The 27,542-nt window shown below is 40.0% G+C and overlaps 2 protein-coding genes across 2 annotated transcripts in view; one reads left to right on the top strand and one right to left on the bottom strand.

The window, feature by feature from the left end:
- Positions 1–507, top strand: part of ddx24 (DEAD (Asp-Glu-Ala-Asp) box helicase 24) — a 15,940-nt gene extending 15,433 nt beyond the window's left edge. Inside the window, exon 9 of the mRNA XM_041214474.1 lies at positions 198–507. Coding sequence (XP_041070408.1) covers positions 198–403 — 206 coding nt within the window. The 3' untranslated portion in view covers positions 404–507. The remainder of the gene's footprint in view (positions 1–197) is intronic.
- LOC121292482 (ubiquitin thioesterase OTUB2-like) lies at positions 448–27,542 on the bottom strand. The gene is made up of 6 exons (XM_041214475.1): positions 27,397–27,542; positions 25,680–25,772; positions 21,449–21,567; positions 15,158–15,242; positions 14,560–14,754; positions 448–1,826 (listed from the first exon to the last, which is right to left on the bottom strand). The coding sequence occupies exons 1-6, from the start codon at positions 27,406–27,408 to the stop codon at positions 1,617–1,619; spliced, it is 714 nt and encodes a 237-aa protein (XP_041070409.1). The 5' UTR covers positions 27,409–27,542; the 3' UTR covers positions 448–1,616.

Here is a 27,542-nt window from a genome sequence, read left to right as displayed (position 1 = left end):
TGAACAGGTCCTGTCATTTTACAGCCCTGCAATTGTAGTATTTTGCACCTCAATTTTAAAAAAGTCTGAATTACCAAGTCTACTAATAATTCTAATACATTTAAATTATATGGAGCCCAATATTGAGGGCTGAACTGAAATGTATGAAGATCAATGAATACATTTAACTGAAATCTACACTATGCATCTGATTTTAGATGGAGGCTCTAACAGTGATGAAAAGCAGAGACAAAGGATGTTAAAAGGAATGAAGAAACAACTGAAACATTTGCTTTCGCAACCAGTGTTTAAGAGCTACCTGAAGACCAGGTACCCAACACAATTTGGTAGGCTAACATTGCCTGCCCTACCATTAGCCAGCGAAGAAACAGCTTTGACTACAGTCAAAAAAACAAAAAGTTAGGTGAACAACTACCATGAAAGAAGCACTCTTGTAACTCACTCATATCAGTGTTTAATTCAGTGGCTATACCATTTATTGCATTTAATAAAAACCCAGAACTTGTACAGTACTGTTGTCTTCAATATGAAGATTAAAACAACCATATCCTCAAAGTAAAACAGAAGATACAGATCTTCTAAAAGCATTTCAAATAAAGAGTAAGTCCAGATACGCAAGAATATGTAAGGCAGCTCTAACAATTCTGGTTACTAAAGAAAATAAGGCCAACTGTCCTGTGTTGGGTCATTGCAACAATGCACACACTTGGTGAAATTCAAGAACAAGCATAAATGTTTTTAAAATGTTAATTAGCTTTCCTGAAAGTGCGAACTGCATTAGTTTGCGAAGTGCTTATTTAGAGAAAATTTGGTCATACTGTAACCATTTACTACTTCCAATATATGCCTGTAAAGCAAGATTGAGACAAGGGTACAATATATGTGATTGGTGTATATTATTATGTGTAAACAATGAATTCATTTTGCACTATAGCTGTCTTGTATCTCACATTAATTAATACTATTACACAATTGTTTTAAAATCCAAATTAAATACTATATGCTTATTCGGCATAAAGTATTGAATAATCTGTGATCCATTTTAATCTACTACAAGACTGCTATTATTGGTTTTTACCTGCAATGAAGCCAATATGGAATATACTTGTAATTACTAGTTAGAAAGTAGCAGTAACTGTAACATTAAAATTCTGGACCATCAATGAAGATTCAAGTCTTGGCCTGGGACTCATAAGGAGGAAAACATTCCGATCTGGGAGGACTCTCAATCTATAAATACTGATTAGCTGTGTATCAGCAAGAAATAAATCAGATAGCATACAGGAGTTATTGAAGGGGCAAGGAGAAATAGATGGCTTAAAGGATATAACTTTTAAAACTAAACTTAAAAGCATTATATAAAGCTTACACCAGAAATGTATTCTTTGCTACAAAAGCTACATTGAAAGGGATAGCCCTTTGTACAGAGTATATTACAACCATGCTTTATAAATATGGCAACAAAATGCTAAATTCATTTCATTTTCATCTGGGGATTAACATTCATTTTATATTGTGCAGAAAGCTGGTTTAAAGATTGTGTTCATAAATGTATCAAAAGTGATATTCTCTTCCCCAAACACAAACTGTTCTGATATCACAAGGCAGGTCAAAGACTATTTTGGTTTATTTGCTTTATAAAGTATGTCATAATGGCCTGGCTTGTAAAGTAGGTAAACCAAAGGCTTCGATCCCTCAGGAAAGACATGATGATTCACTTCAGTGTCCGTTTTGTCCATATATTCAACTTGGATTGGTAAATTCAGTGCTTGGGTCAATGCAGTGATATGAATGTGATCACTCTCCATAGCCATTGGTTCCACTTCCTACAGGAGGAAAACTTGGCATTATTATTTTTATATACTGTACATAAAAGTACTATTAATGCAAGACTTCAGGATGCAATAAATTACTTAATCTCAAACACCCTTAGCACTAGGTCAGTCCCTTTCTGGTCAGAGACAGCAGGATATATCAACTGAATAAGTACTTTGCACAGAAATCTCAGCATGATTATTTCTACACTGGGATCTCAACTTAGGAAGAAAATCAGCCAGCATAGGGAAAAGAAAAGCAATTATTTAGAATAGAGGGTAAAACTGAGCAGAATATCAAGGAAGGAAGAAAATAAAACAGTAACAGGCCTTTATTAGAAAATTTCTCATGACCCCCTCCAAATTATAAAGTACTTTGGAATGTTTTGCTATGCTAAATGCACTATATAAAATGAGAGTTACAGGTATCCAATATGTTTGTGAAATATCTTACTCTCTGAACATTAATCTGTAAAAAGAAAATGACTTGCATATAACACCTTTTTTATATTTTCAACAATCCATTGAATTTTACATTAGCTACTCAAATATAGTTATTGTTAAATATAGCAAGTTCTTAACAATGAATGACCAGCTAATCCTTCTTTGGGAGTCTTTGTTAATGAAGAAATGCTGATCCCTGGAGAATTCACTATTCAAATAGTGCATAAAGATCTCTAGCAGACACAAACATACAGAATGAGGAAAAAGCACATTAATCTAGGGATTAGTGCACAAATCATGCATCAGCCTCTTGAAAAATTGCCAACTCCTGAGCAAAAAAAATTGGTCAATTTCAAGAACAACTCTGGGAAAATTCTCTCTACTCACAAACACGTTCCAGGAAACCATATTTATACTTGTTATCTTGTGTGAAATTCACCTTTCTGCTAATATGTTTCAATTTGCTTTTGAGCGAGGCTGGAAACGACAACCCCCCCCCCCCCCCCCCCCCCCCCCAAATCAAGCTGGTCCTAAAGATTAATTTTTTTTTCCCACACTTTGATAGTCTTCAACAGCCTATCAAGTGTTTCTCCATCACCTTAAAATTTTAAGCATTCTTCCCAAGTAGGCCGGGTGTAAAGATGTTTTACGTTAACTATATTTATCTTTTCTCCAAGTTTAGCTTCATATTGATCCTTCTGCGATTCAATTGGTCTATTCTTTGGAAAATGTTAAATACCTAAAAAAAAATCCCCTCTACAGTTTACACTTGTGCTGTGTAAAAGGCACTCAATCCCATTTATCAACTCTTGGTTTCTTTGCATTCTTTCCAAAGACAGCATATCCCCTTACACTGTAGAGTCCAGTACTGTAGACAATGCTAAGATAGAGGAAACTAGTTGTGCAAATTAATCACATTAAAAAGAGCAATGGAGTAAGAGCCCAGCAAGAGTGGTGGGGAGAAGCAGTTGAATAAAAGGAGCAGTGGCTGCCCCTGAGCAAGTGGGGTGCCTGGGGTTTAATTAAAACAACCTTAAATATATAAAAACAAAGTTAGATAGGGAGGACAGGGCAGATGGTATGTTGCAATTGCAGCATTTGGGAGTTTATGGAAACGAGTGAGATCCCAAGCAACCACATCTGCAATTTCACATCAGAATCGTTGAACATCCTGGGGGTTACCAAACTTGACAAGCCATATAAATACCATGGCTCCAAGAACAAGTTAGAGGCAAAAAATTCTATGGCGAGTAACTCACCTCCTGACTCCCCAAAACCTGTTCACCATCTACAAGGCACAAGTCAGGGGTGGGATGGAACACTCTCCACTTGCCTGGATGAGTGCAACTCCAACAACACTCAAGCAGCTCAACATCATCTAGGACAAAGCAGCCCGCTTGACCCATCCACCACCTTCAACATTCACTCACTCCACTACTGATGCACAGTGACAGCATTATGTATCATCTGCAAGATGCACTGCAGCAACTCATCAAGGCTTCTTTGACAGCACCTTCCAAACCTGCTACCACCTATAAAAAGACAAGGGCAGAAGATGCATAAGAACACCACCACCTGCAAGTTCCCTTCCAAGCCACACACCATCCTGACTTGGAATGATATTGCCATTCCTTCATTTGTCACTGGCTCAAAATCCTGGAACTCTTTTCCTAACTGCACTGTGGATGTACCTACACCTATGAATTGCAGCGGTTCAAGAAGGTAGCTCACCACCACCTTCAAGGGCAATAAATGCTGGCCAGGCCAGCGAGGCCCATATCCCATGAACAAATTAGGATCAAATCGAGGAAAAACTATAAAAAGTTAAATTAAGGCATTTCATCTGAATTCGCAGAGCATTCGTAACAAGGTAAATGAATTAATGGCATGAAGAGAGATAAGTGGGGTTAATGTAATAGCCATTAGAGATTTGGTTGCATTGTGACCAAGGAAATCATAATAGCGTAAACATGGTTTTATGAAAGGGAAATTGTGTTTGACAAATCTCAAGTTTTTGAAATTTGAGAGTTCAAAAATCTATCGATCAAAGCCTTTAACGCATTTAACGATTGAGCATCCACAGTTCTTACGGTAGAGAATTCCAAGGATTCACAACACTTTTAAATAAAGAAATTTCTCCTCGTCTCAGTTTTATATGGCTGACTCCTTATTCTGAGACAATGCCCCTTACTTCTGGACAGGATAAATGACAAGTGGGTGAAGCATATTTTGATTTTCAAAACATATTCAATAAGATGCTACATGAAAGGTTATTACACAAAATAAGGACTCATGGGGCTGGGGACAATATATTAGCATGCAGAGGACTGGTTAAGAAAGTAGAGTTGGAACAAACAGGTCATTTTTGTTATGGCACAGCCAATGGTAAATGCTGAGCTGCTCAAATCCCAAAGGGAAACTTGAAACAACTGCCACAACTGTAAATTTTGAGAAGTATGCCTTGAATTCAGTAGTAATTAGACCAATTCTTAAACGCTTCTTACAAAACTAAATTAAACCTTTATTAAAACAGGAAATTATTTTAAATACATACATAGATCTACAAATTACTACAATGATTACTTATAAATCCCCTAGTTAATCTAACTCCCAGTTACTCTTTCATTAAGGCAACAGTAAGACATAGATTTTAAAAGACCCAGGCAAAGAAACATGATAACCCTGAACAATCCAATTCAAAGTGAGTTTTCTTAACTTCAGTTCCTTAAGACAGCAGCTTGAGGCTTTTCACACGTGTTTAGATCTTTGAGTGCCTGCCTTTGCACACAGCCTTCTCTCCTTTATCCATATTTTGCCCCTTGAATACAAACTCCCATTATTTCACTATGTCTTTGGACTTTACCTCTCTGATAATAAAAATCTCTCAGTATCAATTTTACCAGTAATCTTTGTGAAAAATAAACACACAGTTTCTGAACTTGACACATTTCACCCCTCCTTTGAAATCAATCTGGTCTGGTTTATTTAAAAATGTAAATATTCCCTTTACACCTATGTCTATCTACTTAACATTTCAAACCTAGCTTATCTTCTAATACATCAAAGTCTTCAGACCAGCTGCCTTTAATTCAATTAAGACACGCACACACAGACGTAGAGAGCCCACTTTTACTCTACAATAAATTCCAATAACATTATGTAAGGAGAATATCTTATTTTCTGTTGGACTGTGGATTAGAAGTTCAATGGCTGCAGTTTAAAGGACATGTCCAGTGGAACAGAGTGAGAGATATACAATGTTGCAGTCCTGGAACAGGGTGTGCCATGAAAGACAGGATGGTGCTAGAAAGGAGTCCTGGACCAAAGGACAACAGCATTTTAATGACCAGGTGACCAGGGTTTTAAATGGTAGCAATGCAGCAGGAAGCTCCTGGCCTGCAAGGAGAAAACATCTAAAATCCCTTTTCTTCAAATCTCTATAACCTGCTCTCTTTGAGGAAACCCCTGTAAAAAGGAAAAGGGGAAACCCCTTGTTAGAGACATTGAAAAGCAAGTTCTCAGCCAGTGAACTAAATACTGAAAGTGCTGAAAGACCACCTTGTGTCATCAACAAGAGTTGAAAGGAGTTTGGAAGACATGGATCAAAATTAACCCATTGAATCCTGTACTCCAGTTTGGTGCTATTGAAACATTTTATCTCACCCTTAAAATCCATGTTTTATGTGGTTGTATATATAGGGATTTAAAAAGGGGGCAGAGTTTAAGTTAGTGTTAGAAGTTGGCAGTTCATATTTCTTTCTTTTGCCACTAGTTAAAAACAGTTTGTTCGATAGACAGTGATTTACTTAAGTTTACAAACCAGGTGCTCATAACTGTTTAATTTGGGTTAACAGGATATGTAAAAATAGGGCAATCTTGTGGTTTGATCAAACTTTTCACATTTGTCATAACTCAGGGAACAGTGCACTATCCCCAGTGAGTCGTGACAGTTATGAGAATTATTATATCTCTGACATCACCCTCATTAAAAAATGAACCATAATTTAAAAAGACGGCTTCATTTTCTGAACTCATCTTATATTGCCTCCTATACTTAATACACTATTACATTACCAGATGCATGCATTAACATAATATATACACAAATCCTTGGTATCAACAGAAATCATTCTAATCCAGTGTCTAGGTTTTTAAATTTCAATTTTCCCTTTAAGCTTCAAATTCTTGACAATGCATCTGCAATCAGATTTTGTCGTCCCACTACATGTTTAATCTGTAGATTAAATGGTTGCAATAGTAAAGTCTATCTGAATAGCCTTGCACTTCTGTCTTGAAATTTGTCCAGAAACTTTAAAGGACTGTGGTCTCTATAAACAGTTGTTTCTGACTAATTGTTTTGCAACATAAATTTCAAAATGCTGCAATGCTAAACCAGACTCCTTTTCAATTATTGAATATCTTCTCTGTTGTGTATTCAACTTCCTGAAAAATACCCTATAAGTTTTTCAATTCTAGTGTCGTCATCTTGTAACATAAGGCCCCAACACCTATATCACTTGCGTCAACAGCCAACTTAAATTGCTTGGCATTATTGGGCAAGGCCAAAACTGGTGTCGTAGTTAATACAGTTTTCAAACTGTCAAATGCCTTCTGACATTCCTGTGTCCATTGAAACTTCTTGTTCTTTTCTAATAGTTCAGTCAATGGAGCAACCACACTGCTAAAATTTGGTACAAATTCCAATAAAACCCACTCATGCCCAGAAATCTCAAAACTTCTAGTTTTGTTGTACAGGGAACGAGGCACAGGGAAATCCACGATCGCCTTGACTCTCATCTCTCGGAGCCACCTTATCATATCCAATGGTATAGCCTAGATATGTAACTTGCACTTCTGCAAATTCACTTTTAGCCAAGTTTGCCGCCAAATTCACTTCTTGTAATCAAGTACATAATTCTTCCAGATGTTGTAAATGTTCCTCCCATGTCTGACTGAAAACTATTAAGTCGTCAACATAAACAGCACAATTGCTCAGACCTGCAATTACTTTGTCAGTCTTTGAAATGTTGCAGGTGCATTTTTCATACCAAATGGCATGACTTTAAACTGATATAGCCCAACTGGCATCACAAAAGCAGATATCTCTTTTGCTCTCTCCAATAACAGTACTTGCCAATATCCTTTTGGCCAGTCAATCTTTGTGATATATTTTGATTGTATTGAGAAAGTGGGACAATCTTCCAACCATGGTATGGGATATAAAACCACTTTAGTCACCACATTCACCTTTCGATAGTCCACACACAGTCTGTGTGTTCCATTCAGTTTCGGTACCAGCATAACAGGCGAACTCCAGTTATTGCAATTAGACTCAATTATATAATTTTGAAGCATGAGTTTGATTTCTTTGTGTACTTGTGATAACTTTGCCAATTTAATCTATAAGAGGATGTTGCCTTAGCGGAGATGAAACTTCTATACATACATCATGTATAGCTACATCTGTCCTCCCCAACTTATTTCCACAAATAAATTTGAGAGACTGCCATAGCTTCTCCAAATCACCTTGACACTTGTCTGGAAGGTAACTCGATATTACATTTAAATTTTCAAGTACCCCCTCATTATCCAATTTGATTGGAGGAAAATCAATTTCAGAATCCTGCATTTCTACCTCTTTCTCATTATCTACCACCACTAATACCTCCTTTTGGTCCTCTTCCCTGTCAAAGTACTTTTTAAGCATATTTACATGTCAACCGTCTGCTTCTTCCATCTGGAGTATTTATTAAATAATTTACTTAACTCAATTTCTTTTCAATCTTGTAAGGCCCACTAAATCTTGCCTTTAATGAGTCAGCCAGTGCTGGTAACAGAAATAGCACTTTCTCCCCAGCAATAAAACTACAAGCTATAGTTTTCCTGCCTGCCTTCACTTTCATCGTTTGCTGTGATACCTTTAAGTGTTCCCTAGCCAACTCATATGCTCCGTCCAATCTCTCTCTGAAACTTGATATATAATCCAGGAGAATAGTTTCTTAATTTTGACCCATCAATTTCTCATGAATCAATTTCAGTGCTCCCCTTATCTCATGACCATAAACTAGTTCAAAAGGACTAAAACCAGTTGATGCGTTAGGAGCGTCCCTAATAGCAAATAACAAGAATGAAATTCCCCTATCCCAATCCTGTGGATAATCCTGACTATATGCCTTCTTCACAGTTTTAGAGTTTGATGCCACCTTTCCAAAGCCCCTAGTGGTTCAGGGTGGTAAGCTGGTGACTTAAATTGTTTTATCCCCAAGATGTTCATCACTTCCTTAAACAGCTGTGACACGGGCGAGAACTTCCTGCTAGTCGGCGTAAAATGATGCACGATATTTCAGTCGGCTGCTGCTTACGGGAGTGGGCAGCGCACCTGTCAACAATTAACAGACCAATTAAGGCCATTAAAGTACCAATTAAATGTAATTTTTCGCTGCCCCTCCAACCTTACGGTTGACAGGCAGGCGAAAAGGCCAAACTGCCTCGGGCTGGATGAGGTTTCCAACAGCAACTAAAAATAAAATACAAATTTTAACTTTTCATTGATAACATGTCCCTGCTCATATAAGTTTGCCCAGGCTGTTTTCTAATATTCCTAAATTTGTGCCTGTATGCCTCAAGAACCAACTCATCTGCACTCAAAATAGCCTTTTTAACCACATCATAGTTCACTGACATTTCTTCTGACAGTGAAGCATAAACCTTGCGCTCTACCCACCAACCTGGATTGTAACAACAATGTCCAGTTTTCCTGTGGTCATTTCATTTGTTTAGCTATCTTCTCAAATAAAGAATGTTTCCACATCTCTTTCTTCAAACTATGGAAGAGCTTGTACAAATTTAAACATCTTCCCACTGGGTTCTGACCTGGAAATAAGTCCTTCCTCACCTACTGGCATCTCTTTTTTAACTGCTTGCACTTTAAGCTGGAATTCTCCCTCTTTCTCTCTTTCCTCTTTTTCTAAGGTCACCATTTCTAATTCCCTTTCTTGCTTTCTCTCTCCTGCTTTTCTGTCTATTCTCTTTGAAATGCTCTTCCTTTTTCTCCTGCCTCTAGCTCAAGTTTTTTTCATTTCCTTTGCTTGTTCAAGTTCAAGCTTCATTTCTAACTGAAGTCTCACCATCTCCAGCTGTGACTCACTAGAGTCCGGTATCGCTTCCACTTTAAATGCTGTGCTATAACTTAAATTATATATGCTTTCTTCACCCCTGCAGGTAACCCCAATTGTAATTTATCTGCCAATTCCATTAGCTTAAATTTAGTTAAGTTTGGCTGGTTTACAGAAAGTATAACTTCAACTACCAGACAAGTCTTAGCAAATGCCAAAATTGCAGTTTCCCCACTTAAAAAAAACTCTCACCAACTCCTGCATTCAAAGTGCTTCTTGTACTCGTAGCCTTAAGATTCACCAACTGCAAACCAATCGAGGAATCTCAAATGTATCCCACAAAGAGCCTCCAACTTTGCTATGGCACAGCTGATGGTCAATGCTGAGGCTGCTCAAATCCCAAAGGGAAACTTGAAACAACTGTTTTGCAATTTGTATAAATTTCAAGATGTGTGCCTTGAATTCAGTAGTAGTTAGATCATCAAGTCTTAAAGGTTTCTTAGAAAATTAAATTAAAGCTTTATTAATAGAAGAAATGATTTTAAGTACACGCATAGATCTACAAATTACTACTATGATAACTTCTAAATCCCCTAGTTAATCTAACTCCCAGTTACACTTTCATTAAGGCAACAGTAAGAAATAGATTTTAAAAGACCCAGGCAAAGAAACAATACCCCAAACAATCCAATTCAAAGCAAGTTTTCTTAACTTCAGTTCTTTGTAGACAGCAATTTGAGGCTTGGATGCTGAAGGCTTTTCACACTTGTTTGTGGAACACTTCAGCCCTCCTTTGAAATCAATCTAGTCTGGTTTATTTAAAAATGCAAAATATTCCCTTGACACCTATGGCTCTCTACTCAACAGTTCAAACCTAGCTTACCTTCCAATATGCGAAAGCCTTCAGACCAGCTGCCTTTAATTCAATATAAACACTCCACTTTTACTCCACAATAAATTCCTATAACGTTAAGAATTATTATATCTTCCTGATCTTCAAATTGGCAGGCTGGTACAAGCAGAGTGCTGCAAGGGTCAGTGATGAGGCCCGCTTACAATCTATATTCATGACTTAGATGAAGGGACCAAGTGGAATGTATTCAAGTTTATGACAATGCAAAGCTAGTGGGAAAGTTATGAGCAGGATGCAAGAAATTGCAAAGGGATAAATAGGTGAAGTGAGGAGATGTGGGGAGATGTGGGGTTATTCACTTCAATGGGAAGAATAGAAAAGCAGAATTTTTTTTAAAATAGTGAGTAATTATTAAAGATGGTATTCAGAGGGGCCTGGGTGTTCTTGTGCATGCAATACAGCAAGTAATTAGGAAGGCAAATGGTATGTTGGCCTTTATTGCAGGGGATTGGAGTACAAGAGTAAGGAAGTCTTGCTGCAATTCTACACAGCTTTCTACCCAGAGTAACGTGTACAGTTTTGATCTTCGTGCCTTAGCAAGATATACTTGCCTCAGAGGCAGTGCAACGAAGATTCACAAGATTGATTCCTTAGATGAAAGGGTTGTCCTATGAGGACAGTTTGAACAGAATGGGCCTATGCTCTCCTGCATTTAGAAAAATAAGTTATCTCATTATAACATTAGATTCTGAAAGGGTTTCTAGAACTAGGGGGCATCATCTTAGAATAAGCAGTTAGCCATATAGAACTGAGATGAGAAGAAATTTATTCAATCAAAACGGTTGAGAATCTTTGTAATTCTTGACCCTGCAGAGCTGTGGATGTTCAATTGTTACATATATTCAAAGCTTTGATCAATAGATTTTTGAACCCTCAGGCCCAATTTTTTTGGTAGTTTTGCCATCATTGCTATCAGCATTGGCCATCATTACTCCTCTGAAATCAACAGCAACTTGTGGAATCCGCTCACGTGCAGTTAAATGGGGAAATCCAGAAGTTGCAAGCAGTTATGCTACACTTCTCTATGGAGCTGTGCTGTTGAAGTTACTGCCCGCTTCCCCCACCACAGTCTGCAATTGATTAGACAAATCACTGAACTGATGAGAATTTGCCCTTTTTTGCTATTTGTCTCACGGTGAAAATCTTTGAAAAAGTTACATCCTTGTTGAATGAGATGTCATTAGGCTTTTAGCAACATACTGAGCATAACTGCTGCTGAACAGCCTCGATGGCCCTGAAAAACTTATTTTATATATATAGTGGAATGTCAACTTTCTCCATTATGATAAAAATTCCACATTTAAAATATATTTTTTTTAAAGTCTATGATATTTCAGCTGTATGTCTTCGTTTATTTCACTCACTGTAGAATCTAATTAAAAGAATAACTTTACTCCCTGTTTTTCTGCCCATGAAAATGTTTCAATGCAAATGGCTGCCTACCTTTATGACATCACTGTTGCTGAATGCCAGGGGATCCCTCAACTTGGCACCAGGTTCTAACTTATTTCAGGGAGGGGGAAATCCACGCTTAAGATCGCTAGATCTTTGTAGAAAGCTTTCTTCAAGATCAGTGATAATTGTCATTGCTTTACCACTGACTATGAAATCTGGGCCGAAGGGAATCAAGGAATATAGGGACTGGGAGGGAAAAAGTGAAGCTGAAGTCACAGATCAGCCACAACCCTATTGAGTGGTGCAGCAGGCTCAAAGATTGTATGCCCTATTTCTATTTATTATGATGTAGACAAGCACAGTAATCAATGTGCAGCAAGGTCAAACAAACAGGAAGCGAATGAACGAATGACCATGAATCTATTGTTGAAGGAAGGACATAAATAAGCCTTTGAAAATAACGCCATGACATCTTTAATGTCCATCTAAACGGGCAAGCTAGACCTCTTTTTAACATCTCATCGGGAAGGTGACACTTTAGACTAAGGTGGTGGTGTAGTGGTGATGTCAATGGGCTAGTAATCCAGAGGCCTAGGCTAATTCTTTGGTGACATGGGTTCAAATCCCACCACAACAGCTGGTGGCATTTAAATTCAATTAATTAATAAATCTGGAATTGAATGATAGCTTCATGGTCACTATTACAACATTTATCAAAAATCCGTCTGATTCACTAAGGCCCTTGAGGGAAAGAAATCTGCCATCCACGTCTAGTCTGGCCTACATGTAACTTCAGACTAGACCCGCAGCAAAGTGGTTAACTTTTAACTACTCTCTGAAACGGAAGGCATCATCAACAGTGCTATCAAGCGGCGCTTCCTTAGCAATAACCTGCTCACTGATGCCCAGTTTGGGTTCTGCCAGGACCACTTAGCTCCTGACCTCATTACAGCCTTGGTTCAAACATGGACAAAAGAGCTGAACTCCCAAGGTGAGACGAGTGTGACATCAAGGCAGCATTTGACTGAGTGTGGCATCAAGGAGCCCTAGCAAAATTGGAGTCAATGGAAATCAGGGGGAAAACTCTCTACTGGTTAGAGTCATACCTAGCACAAAGGAAGGTGGTTGTGGTTGTTGGACGTCAGTCATCTCAGCTCCAGGACATACTGCAAGAGTTCCTCAGGGTAGTGTCCTATGCCCAACCATCTTCAGCTGCTTCATCAATGACCTTCCATCATAAAGTCAGAAGTGGGGATGTGCAATTAGCAGCGAACAATGTTCAGCACCATTCCTGACTCCTCTGAAGCAGCCCATGTCCAAATGCAGCAAGACCTGGACAATATCCAGGCTTGGGCTGACAAGTGGCAAGTAACGTTCGCGCCACACAAGTGCCAGGCAATGACCATCTCCAACAAGAGAGAAACCCTGACATTTAATGGCATTGCCATCACTGAATCCTCCACTATCAACATCCTGGGAGTTAACATTGACCAGAAACTGAACTGGGCTAGCCATATGAATACTGTGGCTACAAGAGCAGGTCAGAGGCTAGGAATCCTGCAGCGAGTAATCATCTCCTGACTCCTCAAAGCCTGTCCACCATCTAAGGGCACAAGTCAGGAGTGTGATGGAATACTCCCCACTTGCCTGGATGAGTGCACCTCCCACAACACTCAAGAAGCTGGGCACTTGGTTGGCACCACATCCATAAACATTCACACCGTTCAGCACCGACACACAGTAGCAGCAGTGTGTACCATCTACAAAATGCATTGTAGGAATTCACCAAGGCTCCTTCATCAGCACCTTCCAAACCCACAACCACTACCACCTAGAAGGACAGGGGCAGCAGATAGATGGGAACACCACCACCTAGAGGTTCCCCTCCAACTCGCTCACCATCCTGACTTGGAAATATATCGTCGTTCCTTCACTGTCACTGGGTCAAAATCCTGGAATTCCCTTCCTAACAGCACTGTGGGTGTACCTACACCACATGGACTGCAGCGGTTCAAGAAAGCAACTCACCATCACCTTCTCAAGGGCAACTAGGGATGGGCAATAAATGCTGGCCCAGCCAGCGAAGCCCACATCCCGTGAATGAATTTTTAAAAATGGTCTAACTGCCACTGAAAAGTTGAAAGGACTGCAGCAGTTCAAGGTGGTGGCTTACCAGCACCTTCAAGGGTTATTAGGTATGCCCGTATCCCATGAAAGAATAAGAAAAAACAATGAGGCACACCTCCAGTACTGCACTGAAGCGTCAGCCAAGATTATGTGCTCAAGTCCTATACTTTTCACCCAAGTCTACTGCTTTTATGGATAAACTTTGAAGCCCTAACTTAAAGGTATCCACTTAACACATTTCTCTTATCCCATCTTTTGATATATTGTAATTTCCTATGTGATGCTTGAATCGAAACTTATCCGACGTCTTAAGTGTATGAAATCTGAGTTCTATTTTCAATTAATTCAATTATATTCTCAAAGATTCTCAAAATATCCTCTAGCACAATCTATCCCTTTGAAAGCTGTATTGATGACTTTTCAATATTCCAGATTTCACTTGATGTTTCAGTTGTCTTGTTCAGAATATTTTTTTTTTTTAAGATCTATCACTTTCGTGATTAAATACCAACCCTGTAAGACAAGTCTAATATCACATCCAAATGATGGAATCTCTGACACTGTAGCACTTGCTCAGTGGTGCACTGGTGGGTTAACCTACATTGTAAGTAAAAAGCCTTGACCCCAAAATACTGATTAACTATATTGTTTTATCAATATTCACCAAAAACATTTATCTGTCCTAAGGTTTTAAAGGAATCTCTATGTTCAGTAAATGAAACCAATTAATATAATCAATTCTGGAACTGACCTGAGTGCAGAAGTCTTTAACACTTACACCTCCCTCAAGGAAAAGCTCGAAGAACTCAGACCGTTTCTGCAAGTATGCGGATGTTAGCAGTCGGAGATATTGCACTAAGTGATCAGAAACACCACGATCATTGAAAACGGCAAGAAGTTTTGAGACCGAACCATCCGTTTCCACCAGGTCAATCACATCCATAAACTAGAACCAGAGAACCTAACAGTAACATCTGTATCAATGTAAACTTTTTCTTAAAAGGAAACTACATAAGTTCCTTAGCAAATTTAGCAAAAGTTCAACAACACAGGGACGTGTCCTCCAATAAAAATACTTCTGGATTAAAGGCCATAAAACTCAAAGACAAATGGAAAAGAAAAATCCACACTAGTTCACTCGTACCTAAAGCAATTAGATTGAAGACCATGAGCTGGTACGTACTGAAGGAAAAGTTGCAATTCCGTGCAAATTCTAAATATGGAATTAGAAATAATCCCTTCAAAATTTTGACTCATTTGTTATTTTTGTGTAGTTGAGTCAAAAGGCACAAGTAACAAAACCTTCAAATTTCTAATTTCCCTCAGTTCATCATGAATTAAATACTTACAGTGGTGAAAGAATTTTCAAATCTACTTTCGGCAAATCCAGCAGATGAAAGTTCATCTCTACTTCGCGTTAAATTCTTTTTAAGTCTAAAACAACAGAAATTCAGAGAAATAATGATTAACGAGGTTACTGCTATAAACAGCTTGGAGAAGATTTTCACTGTTTACTATCTATATAGAAATCATAATTGTTTTATACATGTTTACTGTTTCGTCTTACAAGAGGTGTAGAAAATCCAGCAAAATTCAGTCAAAATCTTTAACTTTCAGCAAAATCTAAATTAATAGTATTTTTCCTCCCTGTTAATTCCTTGAAACATCTATTATGACAACATTTTTGGAGTCACCCTGGCGTCACAGATGGAAACCCAGTATCATCGTTAAGAGTCTCCACACTAACACACTACAACGACAATGAATATTTATATCGTACCTTTAACATAATAAAACATTCCAAGGCGCTTCACAGGGAGAATTGTAAAATAAAATATGTCACCAAGCCACATAAGGAGATGTTAGGACAGATGACCAAAAGCTTGATCAAACTAGTAGGTTTTAATGAGTGTCTTACAGGAGAAAAGCAAAGTAAAGAGATGTAGGGAGGGAATTCCAGAGCTTACATCCTAGGCAGCTAAAGGCACAAGCACAAAAGTTTGAGCAAATAAAAATTGGCAGGGCTCAAGTGGCCAGAGTTAGAGAAGCTCAGATATCACGGAAGATTGCAGGGCTGGATGAGATTACAGGTGTAGGGATGATACAAAGGAGTCTATAGAGGCATTTCCTGTCTGCCTGATATTGGAATACATGTGCTCTCAACCTTAATTTATACAATTAACAGGGATAAGTGTCAACAGTTGAGGGGGTGGGCAGCAGGGGCACTCACTGGATAATAACAGGTGCACATGACTGCCTGCTTCTCCATGGTTATTCCGCACTTGGGAGTCCCAGGAGAGGGGGCACGTGGCATCCACCAGTATGCTTGAGGCCTTCCCCAGCTGATAGGTGGGCACATGGGCTGGAATGATTCATCAGCCCCCAAAATGACACTTTAATTTAATAAGTTTCTTTTCACAATTTTTATTTTTGTCACAATAGTCTGAAAGTGCCCCTTTAAGTGGTTGATTTGTTTATTTGATTATACTCTTTTGGGCAACCAAATGAAGAGACACAAAACGACTGCCTGCTTATCTTCCCTGGTTATGTCCGTGCCCAGGTGTCCCTGGAGAGGGAGCACAAGGTGTCTACTGGTATGCTTGAGGTCTTACATGACTGGTGGGACCCACAGAGGCTGGAGTGCATCAACGCAACCCAGAGTGGTATTTTTATTTGATGAGTTTCCTTTCAGGGTTTTGATTTTGTTACAATAACATGAAAGTGCCCATTTAAGCGATTGATTATTTTTTTGTTCATTCATGGGACGTGGGCTTCGCTGGCTGGGCCAGCATTTATTGCCCATCCCTAAATGCCCTTGAGAAGGTGGTGGTGAGCTGCCTTCTTGAACCGCTGCAGTCTACGTGGCATGGGTATACCCACAGTGCTGTTAGGAAGGGAGTTCCAGGGTTTTGACCCAGCGACAGTGAAGGAACAGCAAAATATTTCCAAGTCAGAATGGTGAGTAACTTGGAGGAGAACCTCCAGGTGGTGGTGTTCCCATCTATCTGCTGCTCTTGTACTTCTAGATGGTAGTGGTCATGGGTTTGGAAGGTGCTGTTGAAGGAGCCTTGGTGAAACCCTGCAATGCACCTTGTAGATGGTACACACTGCCGCTACTGTGCGTTGGTGCTGGACGGTGTTTGTGGTAGTGGTGCCAATCAAGCAGGCTGTTTTGTCCTGGATGGTGTCAAGCTTCTTAATTGTTGTGGGAGCTGCACTCATCCAGGCAAGTGGGGAGTATTCCATCACACTTCTGACTGGTGCCTTGTAGATGATGGACAGGCTTTGAGGAGTCAGGAAGGGGGGGCGGGCGGGCGGGGGGGGGGGGGGGGGGGGGGGGGCGTTCCTTGTCTCACAATTCCTAGCCCTGATCTGCTCTTTTAGCCACAGTACTTATATGGCTAGTCCAGTTCAGTTTCTGATCAATGGTAACCCCCTGGATGTTGATTGTGGGGGATTCAGTGATGGTAATGCCATTGAACATCAAGGGGTGATGGTTGTATTCTCTCTTGCTGGAGATGGTCATTGCCTGACACTTGTATGGCGCAAATGTTACATACACTTGTCAGCTGAAGCCTGGATATTGTTCAGGTCTTGCTGCATTTGGACATGGACTGCTTCAGTATCTGAGGAATTGCGAATGGTGAACATCGTGCAATCAGCGAACATCCCCACTTCAGACGACCTTATGATGGAAGGAAGGTCATTAATGAAGCAGCTGAAGAAGGTTGAGCCAAGGGCACTACGCTGAGGAACTCCTAAAGTGATGTCCTAGAGCTGAGGTGACTGACCTCCAACAACCAGAATCATTTTCCTTTGTGCTAGGTATGACTCCAGCCAGTGGAGAGTTCTCCCCGATTTCCATTGACTCCAGTTTTGCTAAGGCTCCTTGATGCCACATTCAGTGAAATGCGGCCTTGATGTTAAGAGCAGTCACTCTCACCTCACGAGTTCAGCTGTTTTGTCCATGTTTGAACCAGGGCTGTAATGAGGTCAAGAGCTGAAGGGCCCTGGTGGAACCCAAACTGGGTGTCAGTGAGCAGTTTATTGCTAAGCAAGTGCCACTTGATAGCACTGTTGATGACCCCTTCCATTACTTTACTGATGATCGAGAGTAAACTGATGGTGCGGTAATTGACCGGGTTGGATTTGTCCTGCTTTTTGTGTACAGGACATACCAGGGCAATTTTCCACATAGCCGGGTAGATGCCAGTGTTGCAGCTATACTGGGACAAGTTGGCTAGGAGCGCAGCATGTTCTGGAGCACAAGTCTTCAGTACTATTGCCGGAATACTGTCAGGGCCCATAGCCTTTGCAATATCCAGTGCCTTCTTGATATCACGTGGAGCGAATCGAATTGGCTGAAGACTGGGATCTGTGGTGCTGGGGAATTGGGAGGAGGCAGGAATTTCCACTCGGCACTTCTGGCTGAAGGTTGTAGCAAATGCTTCAGCCTTATCTTTTGCACTGATGTGCTGGGCTCCTCCATCATTGAGGATGAGGAAATTTGTGGAGTCTCCTCCTCCATTTAGTTATTTAATTGTCCACCACCATTCATGACTGAATGTGACAGGACTGCGGAGATTAGATCTGATTCGTTGGTTGTGGGATCACTTAGCTCTGTCTATCACTTGCTCCTTATGCTGTTTGGTATGCAAGTAGTCCTGTGTTATAGCTTCACCAGGTTGACACCTCATTTTTAAGTATGCCTGGTGCTGCCCCTGGCATATCCTCCTGCAGTCTTCATTGAACCAGAGTTGATCCCCTGGCTTGATGTTAAAGGTAGGATGGGGGATATGCCTTGTCATGAGGCTACAGATTGTGGTTGTACACAATTCTGCTGCTGCTGATGGCCTACAGCATCTCATGGATGCCCAGTCTTGAGTTGCTAGATCTGTTTGAAATCTATACCATTTAGCACAGTGGTAGTGCCACATACAATGGAGGGTATCCTCAATCTGAAGACGGGACTTCGTCTCCACAATGATTGCGGTGGTCACTCCTACTGATACTGTAATAGACAGATGCATCTGTGGCAGGCAGGTTGATGAGGATAAGTATGGTTTTCCCTCTTGTTGGTCCCCTCACCACCTGCCGCAGACTCAGTCTAGCAGCTATGTCATTTAGGACTCTGCCAACATGGTCAATAGTGATGCTACTGAGCCACTCTTGGTGATAGATAAGTCCCCTACCCAGAGTACATTCTGTGCCCTTGCCACCCTCAGTGCTACCTCCAAATGGTGTTCAACATGGAGGAGCACTGATTCATCAGCTGAGGGAGGGTGCTACATGGTAATCAGCAGGAGGTTTCCTTGCCCATGTTTGACCTGATGCCATGAGACTTCATGGGGTCCGGAGTCGATGTTGAGGCTCCCAGGGCAACTCCCTCCCGAATGTATACCCTGTGCCACCACCTCTGCTAGGCCTGTCCTGCTGATGGGACAGGACATACCCAGGAATGGTGATGGTGGTGTCTGGGACATTATCTGTAAGGTATGATTCCATGAGGATGACTACGTTAGGCTGTTACTTGACTAGTTTGTGAGACAGCTCTCCCAATTTTGGCACTAGCACCCAGATGTTAGTAAGGAGGACTTTGCAGGGTCGACAGGGCTGAGATTGCCGTAATCCTTTCCGGTGCCTAGGTCGATGCCAGGTGGTCCATCCAGTTTCATTCCTTTTTTTGTGACTTTGTAGTAGTTTGATACAACTGAGTGGCTTGCTAGGCCATTTCATTGATTTAAAAGCAAAATACTGCGGATGCTGGAAATCTGAAATAGCTCTGAAGAGTCACACGGACTCGAAACATTAACTTTTTTTTTCTCTCCACAGATACTATTAGAACTGCTGAGTTTTTCCAGCATTTCATTGATTTGTTTATTTGATTTATTCAAGAGAGTATAAAGAGATACTGACAATGGTGGTGGATTGTAGAATTAGGAGCACATTTGTAATGTCTTTGTGAATAAACAAAGCGGAATAAAGATCGACTTCTGTTCTCCCCCTTCACCAACTAGCTATTAGAAGTTTAACAATCTCTATTGCAATACGAGAGCCACCAGTGCTTTATTGGGAATCTAGATGTTACTCTTTGTAAACAACAAAGTTATAAAGAGATACTGTTGATCTCAAACTCTATTCGCAAACTTGATGATAAAATGGTCCAATGAAGACAGCATGCAAGTGTTCCTTGATCATGGAATATCCTTTGTTCATTAGTTTACTGCTGTAATGATGTGCAACACTGGACTTCAGCATCACAGAAACACTGGCAATACTGTATGGACAGGGGAGTTGTCACCATTTCAACTCAACAATTACTCCAGTCCTGCAGAAGAAAGCAAGCCCAACCAACAAGTAGCTCAAACACGGAACATCATAGCAAAGGTTAAGCAACATTTAACAGCATTCTGGATGGAGGGCAAGGCCAGGTCTGGCATGTCTTGTTGTATAAGTCAATCACTCTCACAAAGTCAAAGTATTCACAATTGATGGATAAAAGCTTAGAAGCTGCACAAAGACACGTCGTGTCTGAAATTTATGCCAGAATTCCAATGCTTGGTGATAAAGATAGCAAATTATGCACCAAATGGTGATAGATGCTTTTAAGTAAACACACTACTTATGTAAAGCATATAACTAAAATTAGTGTATGTGGCTAAAACTATGTTGCCATATCTACACCACAGCTGTGGCTAGATAGTGATTTTTATTGGACAACACTGCCCTGTAGAGAAACATACCACTTAGCCAAGGCCAGATCGGCAAAGCCAAGGAATGAGGACCCTCAAGGGTGCACAAAAAAACTGTAGAGGTTTAAAATCAGTTCAAACAATGCAGTTTACTAAATGACTGGTAAGCTACCAACTGCTTACCCAATTAAAATCAGTTCAAACAATGCAGTTTACTAAATGACTGGTAAGCTACCAACTGCTTACCCAATTAAAACCACTCACTTAAGGCACTAGCTTGGAAAGTTATATGAAGAATATTGGGAGAGAATCCCTGCCCTCAGCAACAAGTGCATCCTTCCAGGTTTGATTGGTCTGTCAGAATGGCTGGACAATCAAGGACACTGCAAGAAATGCAACGTTCTTTCACCAGCCAAATGTTCATTGTGTTTCAATGCGTTAAAAAAAATCCTATTGTTCAGTGTTTTGAATAGTAGTAAAGCATACAAAACTTAACTATAGTTTTACACAGCGAGTTGCTTGTTTCAAACCAGCGATCTATACAGAACGTGACTGGATATCTACTTAAAAAGGAAATATTTACAGGGCGAAAGGGAAGGATCAGAGGAATGGGACTAATTGGTAGTTCTTTCAGATAGCTGGCACAGATATCATGGGCAGAAGAGCCTCCTTCTGTGTCGTACAAATCTATTCTTAAGAGGGAAAGATGGGGAAATAAAATTCCCCTGCCTGGTCTTGAACACCTCCTCCAAGACCATTTTACCTAGCTTTCACTTCCTTCTCCATGGTAACAGCATAATAACATACATATCAGAAGCGTCAATGACTAATGTACTGTACTCCTAAGTTCACAAATCTCAATTCAATGCATCACTGTCTTGTAACTCCACCCTACTTATCACTATACAACTATATGCAATATTATGAGCAACCGTAAAAGAAACTTACTTTTGTATTCCCTTTTTACTTCCAAGTAATGATTCCAAGTAAGCAAAGCTCAAAGCTCGATAAAAGCAGTTCCCATCACCAAGTGTTCTTCTGAAGAAAGAATACTTTCTACTAATATCCTTTAAAGAAAAAGATAGATCTCACACAAAGAGCAAGAAAGAAACCATATTCAATTTAATTCTTTCAACATTTGAATCACATGCTTGAAGTCTGATGAAAACCACTACCCATTCAAACTAGCATTGTAGTGAAATGTCCTTTAGGAATTTTCTTCTACAGTATCATGCAATGAATATGAAACAATTAAATTTGTAATATGAGCAACAGATTTTTTTTTGTCAAAGATGAACTGAGAAAAGCAAAAGTATTTGGAAATTTTATAATTGAGCCACAATAAGAATAGAGTCAGGGTGGAACTTTAGTGCTCAAACTTCAGTGTGGCAAATTATACTTTGTTGAAGTGTTTTTTTAATGGTTGGTTCCTTATAACTCAAGTTATTGTGCTTATGGGAATTATCAACCAGCTGGAACCAGAGTTTTGCCATAGGCCTGTCCATTTACAACACAGAGGTTTGTTATTGTGATCTCACTGGTAATAAGCTTGAACCTCAGAAATAATTTTCAAATATGCTCTGACTTCACAACATGTTCAGTTTGTAGCTCCTTTAATTTAATTTGTGTGGAATGTCATTGAAATTAAGTCCCAATAATTCTTCCAAAAGAGAAAAAGCTGTTAGAGAATCTGATGACAAATAATCTTAAAGGCTCGGACAAGGAACCAAACGGCAAGCTCAAAAATGCTGAAAAACCAAGAAAAATCATACTTAGGAGTCATTTATAAAACATTAATTTTTTTATCCACCAACACTCAAGAAGCTTGACACTATCCAGGACAAAGCAGCCCGCTTGAGGGCACCCCATTCACAAACATCCACTCCCTTCACCACCATTGCACAGTGGTAGCAGTGTGTACTATCTACAACATGCACTGCAGGAACTCACCAAGGCTCCTCAGACAGCACCTTCCAAACCCATGACCGCTACCATCTAGAAGGACAAGGGCAGCAGACACATGTGACCACCATGACCAGGAAGTTCCCCTTCAAGCCAATCACCATCCTGTCTTGGAAATATATCGCCGTTCCTTCACTGTCGATGGATCAAAATCCTGGAATACCCTCCCTAACAGCACTGTGGGTGTACTTACACCACATGGACTGCAGCAGTTCAAGGCAGCTCACCACCATCTTCTCAAGAGCAATAAATGCTGGCCTAGCTAGCGAAGCCCACATCCCATGAACGAATAAAAAAAAAAAATTGTTCCCTATTTTAAGTAAGGTCTCTTTAACATATTAGCACTTTCAAAGCTCAAAATAGCATATTATGGAAAAGGAATTACCGAACAAGATTTGCTGTTTGTACACCAAGCACATCAACAAAAGGTTTACCTGAATCTTAAGACAATGACCACCATTTGGGAGGTTCAGGGAGCTAGGCCTCAATTATACGAATGATTTAAAATATAGGAGCCAGAATTGAGGGCTAAAAGATTTTTTTAAAAAGTAAAATGCAACAACTTTACCTGGAAATAGGGAAAATAAAACAACTGCAATTGCTGAAGCAAAAAAAAAATAGCAACACTCAGCTGACTGGGCAACATCTGTAAAGAAAAATAATGAATATCTTACGTACAAACATTTATCAGAACTGTAAGGTTTATTACAGCTGAGCACCTTATAAATTTATACGGTAGTCATCTGTACAATGTTCCAGTTCTGACCATGGATTATACCCAAAGGTTAACTTTTTTTTTCTCTTTTTAAATAGAAGATGCCTGACCTGCTGTTGTCCCTTAGAATTAAGGTCTCTTATTCCTTGACTTTCTCTTGCATTCAGCCAGTTAAGCATGTAGGTGTGACTCGGAGCACAGACTATGCTCAGTCTATGACTGTAGACATTTCTACATGGTTAAAGAAGCAAGTTTATCTATATTATCTTATGAAGCATGTGTGGTTTTCTATGCCAGGAATTCATTCAGAATGCATATTTTTGACTGGGTATCCAGATCAACCAGCAAGCCAGCGATACAAGTTTTTTTTGGAAAATACATATAGTCCAGTATAACCCAGCTTCTGAAATCTGTCTAATTGTAAAGGATGGGTGAAGTGCCAATAGGACACAATCTGTATCCCGTTATGGCTTAAACTTCATTACTACATTGGTGTCTTCTTATTGTCCTAAACAGGATATAGGTCATATCATGGTCTGTTTATACATGTTGCTAGGTATTAAAAAATAAAGCCATACGTCCATTTTAATTGCGAAGACCGTGTAGATTGCAGTGTTAAGTGTAATTTTAAAAAGTGTCAATGCCATCTAATCCACATCTGCTCACTGCTGCCCAAACATTGAAGCTTGCAGCACAGGCTGCTGGCCCACCAGCTTGAGAGACAAGCTGGACAGACTGAGAAATATGAATTAAGAGGTTAAAGTATATAATGACCGCTACTACCCCATGTATACTGCACTATGTTCAGACAAAATTATGCTAACGAACAACAGACTTCCAAAATAATTTATAGCATAGATTAAGGCACAAAAAAGTCAGAGGCCTGAATTTTCCGCTCGCCAGGCAGTGCAATCGGTGGACCCGGGAGCAGACGGGAAACAGGCCCCGACCACAATTTCATGCTGAACGTGTGCCGAGAAAGGCTCAGCACTGCCAGAGGGGGCAGGCACCGACATCACTGCGAGTGCTGGTGAGCGCTTCCACTGAGCTCCCTGAAGGCAGACAGCTGCCCCAGGGAGCTGCAGACCGCCACAGAATAAAAGAAACAAAAATGCTGCAAAATATGTCCATGCAGTATAATCAAGCACCTGAAAGCATACCTCAAATAAAAATAGTCCACTGATATCTCCTGCCCTGGATCGAGGTTTGAGCAAAAATTAAGGCCGCCTGGCTGAGTGGCCTGACCGTCAGCCGTAAAAGTGGACGGGCCATGAAAAGTCCCTTCCAATTGCCTCCTTAATGGGCTTAATTGGCCACTTAATTGTTGGCGGGTGCGCTTCCGGCTGCCAGGCGCACCTGCCAAGCGAGATATCGCATGAATGCACGATAACATCAGGACACTCACTCAACATCATCTCACGCTATTTGGAGGCTGGATGGGTGGGGCGCATGCCCGCAGTTCGTAAAATTCTGGCCACAATGTATTCAGTAAATTAAGTATTCAGTACTTAAACTTGTAAAGCTTAATTTTTGAAAAAAATGCCAATATCTACATTAATTCCTCCCACACTGCCAAAGGTAACGTATGCAGATACTAATCTAACTCAGATCATAATTTTATGCTGCAGTTGACATACGCATTTTTGCACAGGAATTTTAAATTTTTACTGCTGCTTCAATAACTCAGTTTGCAACACATCTATGTACTGACACAAACTGGCCTAGATTTTGCAGTAATAACAATGGTGAAACTAGCAGCGTTCGTCCTCATTACTCCACTGAAACTGACTGGAGTGCACATGTACAAAGTAATGCGGAAATTGAAAGTTGCTGTCAGTAATTCTACCCATCTCCAGAGGGTGCGCTAATGAAGCCATCCCCACCCCTGACTGCGATCAATGGGAGACCAATTGAATTAATGAGAACTTCCAGTCTGACACAGTATCACATTTTACTGGGTTTTTTTAAAACGGTGCACTAACTTCATAATTACTGCTAAACATTCTCACCAGCCCCTAAAAGCTAATTTTATATTTGTGGAATGTCAAATTTCTCCATAATAAAAAAATCTATATATGTATTTTTTTTAAATGTCTACCTATATTTTACCTTATATCTTAATCCAATCATTTACTTCACTACCTGAAAATTTAAATTACAAGTGAACGATATTGAGGGTTTTTAACTTCTGGGCTAGCTGTGAGTGAATACTTCAATGTGATTGTCTCTTTACTTGCTTCCTGACATCACTGCTGCTGCATTCAAGATATCCTCTTGACCTGGTGCCCGTTTTAAACTGCCTTCAGCAAAGGGGAAAACTACATCACATTGATTGTAAGATCTTTCAGGGCAGCTTTCCCTCAGGTCAATGGTGGGTGTGCTTGCTTCACGGCAATCACAAAATCCAGACTACTATAATTATTATCTGGTATTTACCTTAATTACTGGATGCTATGATAAATAGAAGCATTTTCACACAACTATAAATGAACAATAGCATACCTGCACTTTTTTTTGGTAAATTCTATCTTCAGGATGCTCTTCTCCAAGTGCTGGTATTTCATTTTTATCAGAGACTATACAAACCGATCCAAACTATTTAACAAAAGGGAAAAGAACACTTAATAGAGCATGGATATCAGTACTCAGATTTTTTTAAAACTTTTTACGTTCACAAATGCAAATCTATACATTTTGACATTTGAACAAAGATCTGACATCCTAACATTCTACATGCAATGCCTAGCTAGTATTCATAACTGGCAATTCACACATGGCAAACAAATCATGAAGCTTAGGTTCCCTAATGTAATCCGAATAAGTTGGGACCCATTCTGGAACACTGTTCCTGGTAGCGCACACTGTAGAAAAGTTGAGTTCACACATGGGAAGTGGTAGTCTTTTCCTCTTGAGACAAACATGAATGGGGTCATAACTAAAATATTAGCCAGTCAAGGGGGCAGGATTTCAAAAAAATATTAAAGGCCATACAGGACAATGCCTTTAAAAAAAAGGGAAGGCCATCTTTGTGAACAAGTGATCAGGAGACTACTGAGAAATAATTACCACTTTCTTACCAACACACAATGTCTTTCAAAATAATGCAAAGGTGAAAAATTTGATTTTTTTTCCCCTTCCATATACCTATTCCATATGTTGTGGATATATGCTATCACTTAAAAAAACTTCAGTTCAGGTGTTTTGTGGCTGGGCCAGAGATAAGCAGATTATTAAAGGTTGCTTTGCTGACCAGTGCATACATCACTCAAAAGATACGTTTGAACATAATAGACTTATATTGCACAAATAATCCATGAGCCCAGTAGTCATTAACTTCAGGAAGATGGGATGGCACAATACTGACCTTTCACTTCTGGAGCTTGGATTCAAATCCAGCCCCAGTGTAAAAAATTGAAAATTCATATTGGTGCAGGAGGTGGTACTCTGCTGAGCTTGTGGGTTACAGGACATTGCTGGGGCAGCATAGAAATCGCTTTGATCCCCATCCATGCATACTGTACCCAACCATGAAATTAAACTGACGGTGAATGGAACATTTCTTCATTAAACCAACACAAAATTAACATAAGTAACTTGATTAACAGAGAAAAGATACAGATCAAAAAAATGCAACATTATTCTTTACTGAAGCCATGCATGAATTACGTTACCATTTCATTAGAAGACCTGAAATGTTAACTGTCTCTTCACAGATACTGCCTGACATGTTCAGTACTGCCAGCCTTTTCTCTTTTTATTTCTGATTTCCAGCATCCGGAAAATTTGCTTTTGCATGAATTATATTACCTGTCCACAGGGACAACACTTATTCCCTTGTCTCAGCAAAGAATATCCCACCTTAAATGCACACATAACTTTCACAAAACTCCAACACACAATTTAAAGACAACCCATTTAGATAAATGCATCTTACATATCCATTGTTTTACATGCAGTTGAAACACTGAAAATGCAAAGAACTTTGTCAACAGAACTGATCACGCCTGCTGTGGCTTAGTGTTGTCACAATGTTAACTGCCCGACTAAATCCATTAGGGAATGATGGTGACTACAACCTTGTTCCACCTCAAACCAAAACCCATCAATCTCGTTAGCTCTATTCCCTTCTTCTCCCTCCACCCCTCCCCCAAAATGTCACAATTCTTACTTATCACACCGACAACAAGGGGAAGGTTGGAAGAGGGAAGCTCTAACTTACTGCACCATCCATTGCACCCCTTCTGAAAAAGTGGGCTCTCAGCTCCTGCTCTGCACACAGATGCAGCGCGGACCCCGGGATTGACACATTGCCCGCAAACCTCACGAGAGGTACGTCATCAACCCCGCCCTCCCCTGCCGCAGGAA

The sequence above is a fragment of the Carcharodon carcharias genome, chromosome 20 (genome assembly GCF_017639515.1).
Source record: "Carcharodon carcharias isolate sCarCar2 chromosome 20, sCarCar2.pri, whole genome shotgun sequence".
Lineage (NCBI taxonomy): Eukaryota > Metazoa > Chordata > Chondrichthyes > Lamniformes > Lamnidae > Carcharodon > Carcharodon carcharias.
This window is presented reverse-complemented; position numbering and strand designations above follow the sequence as displayed.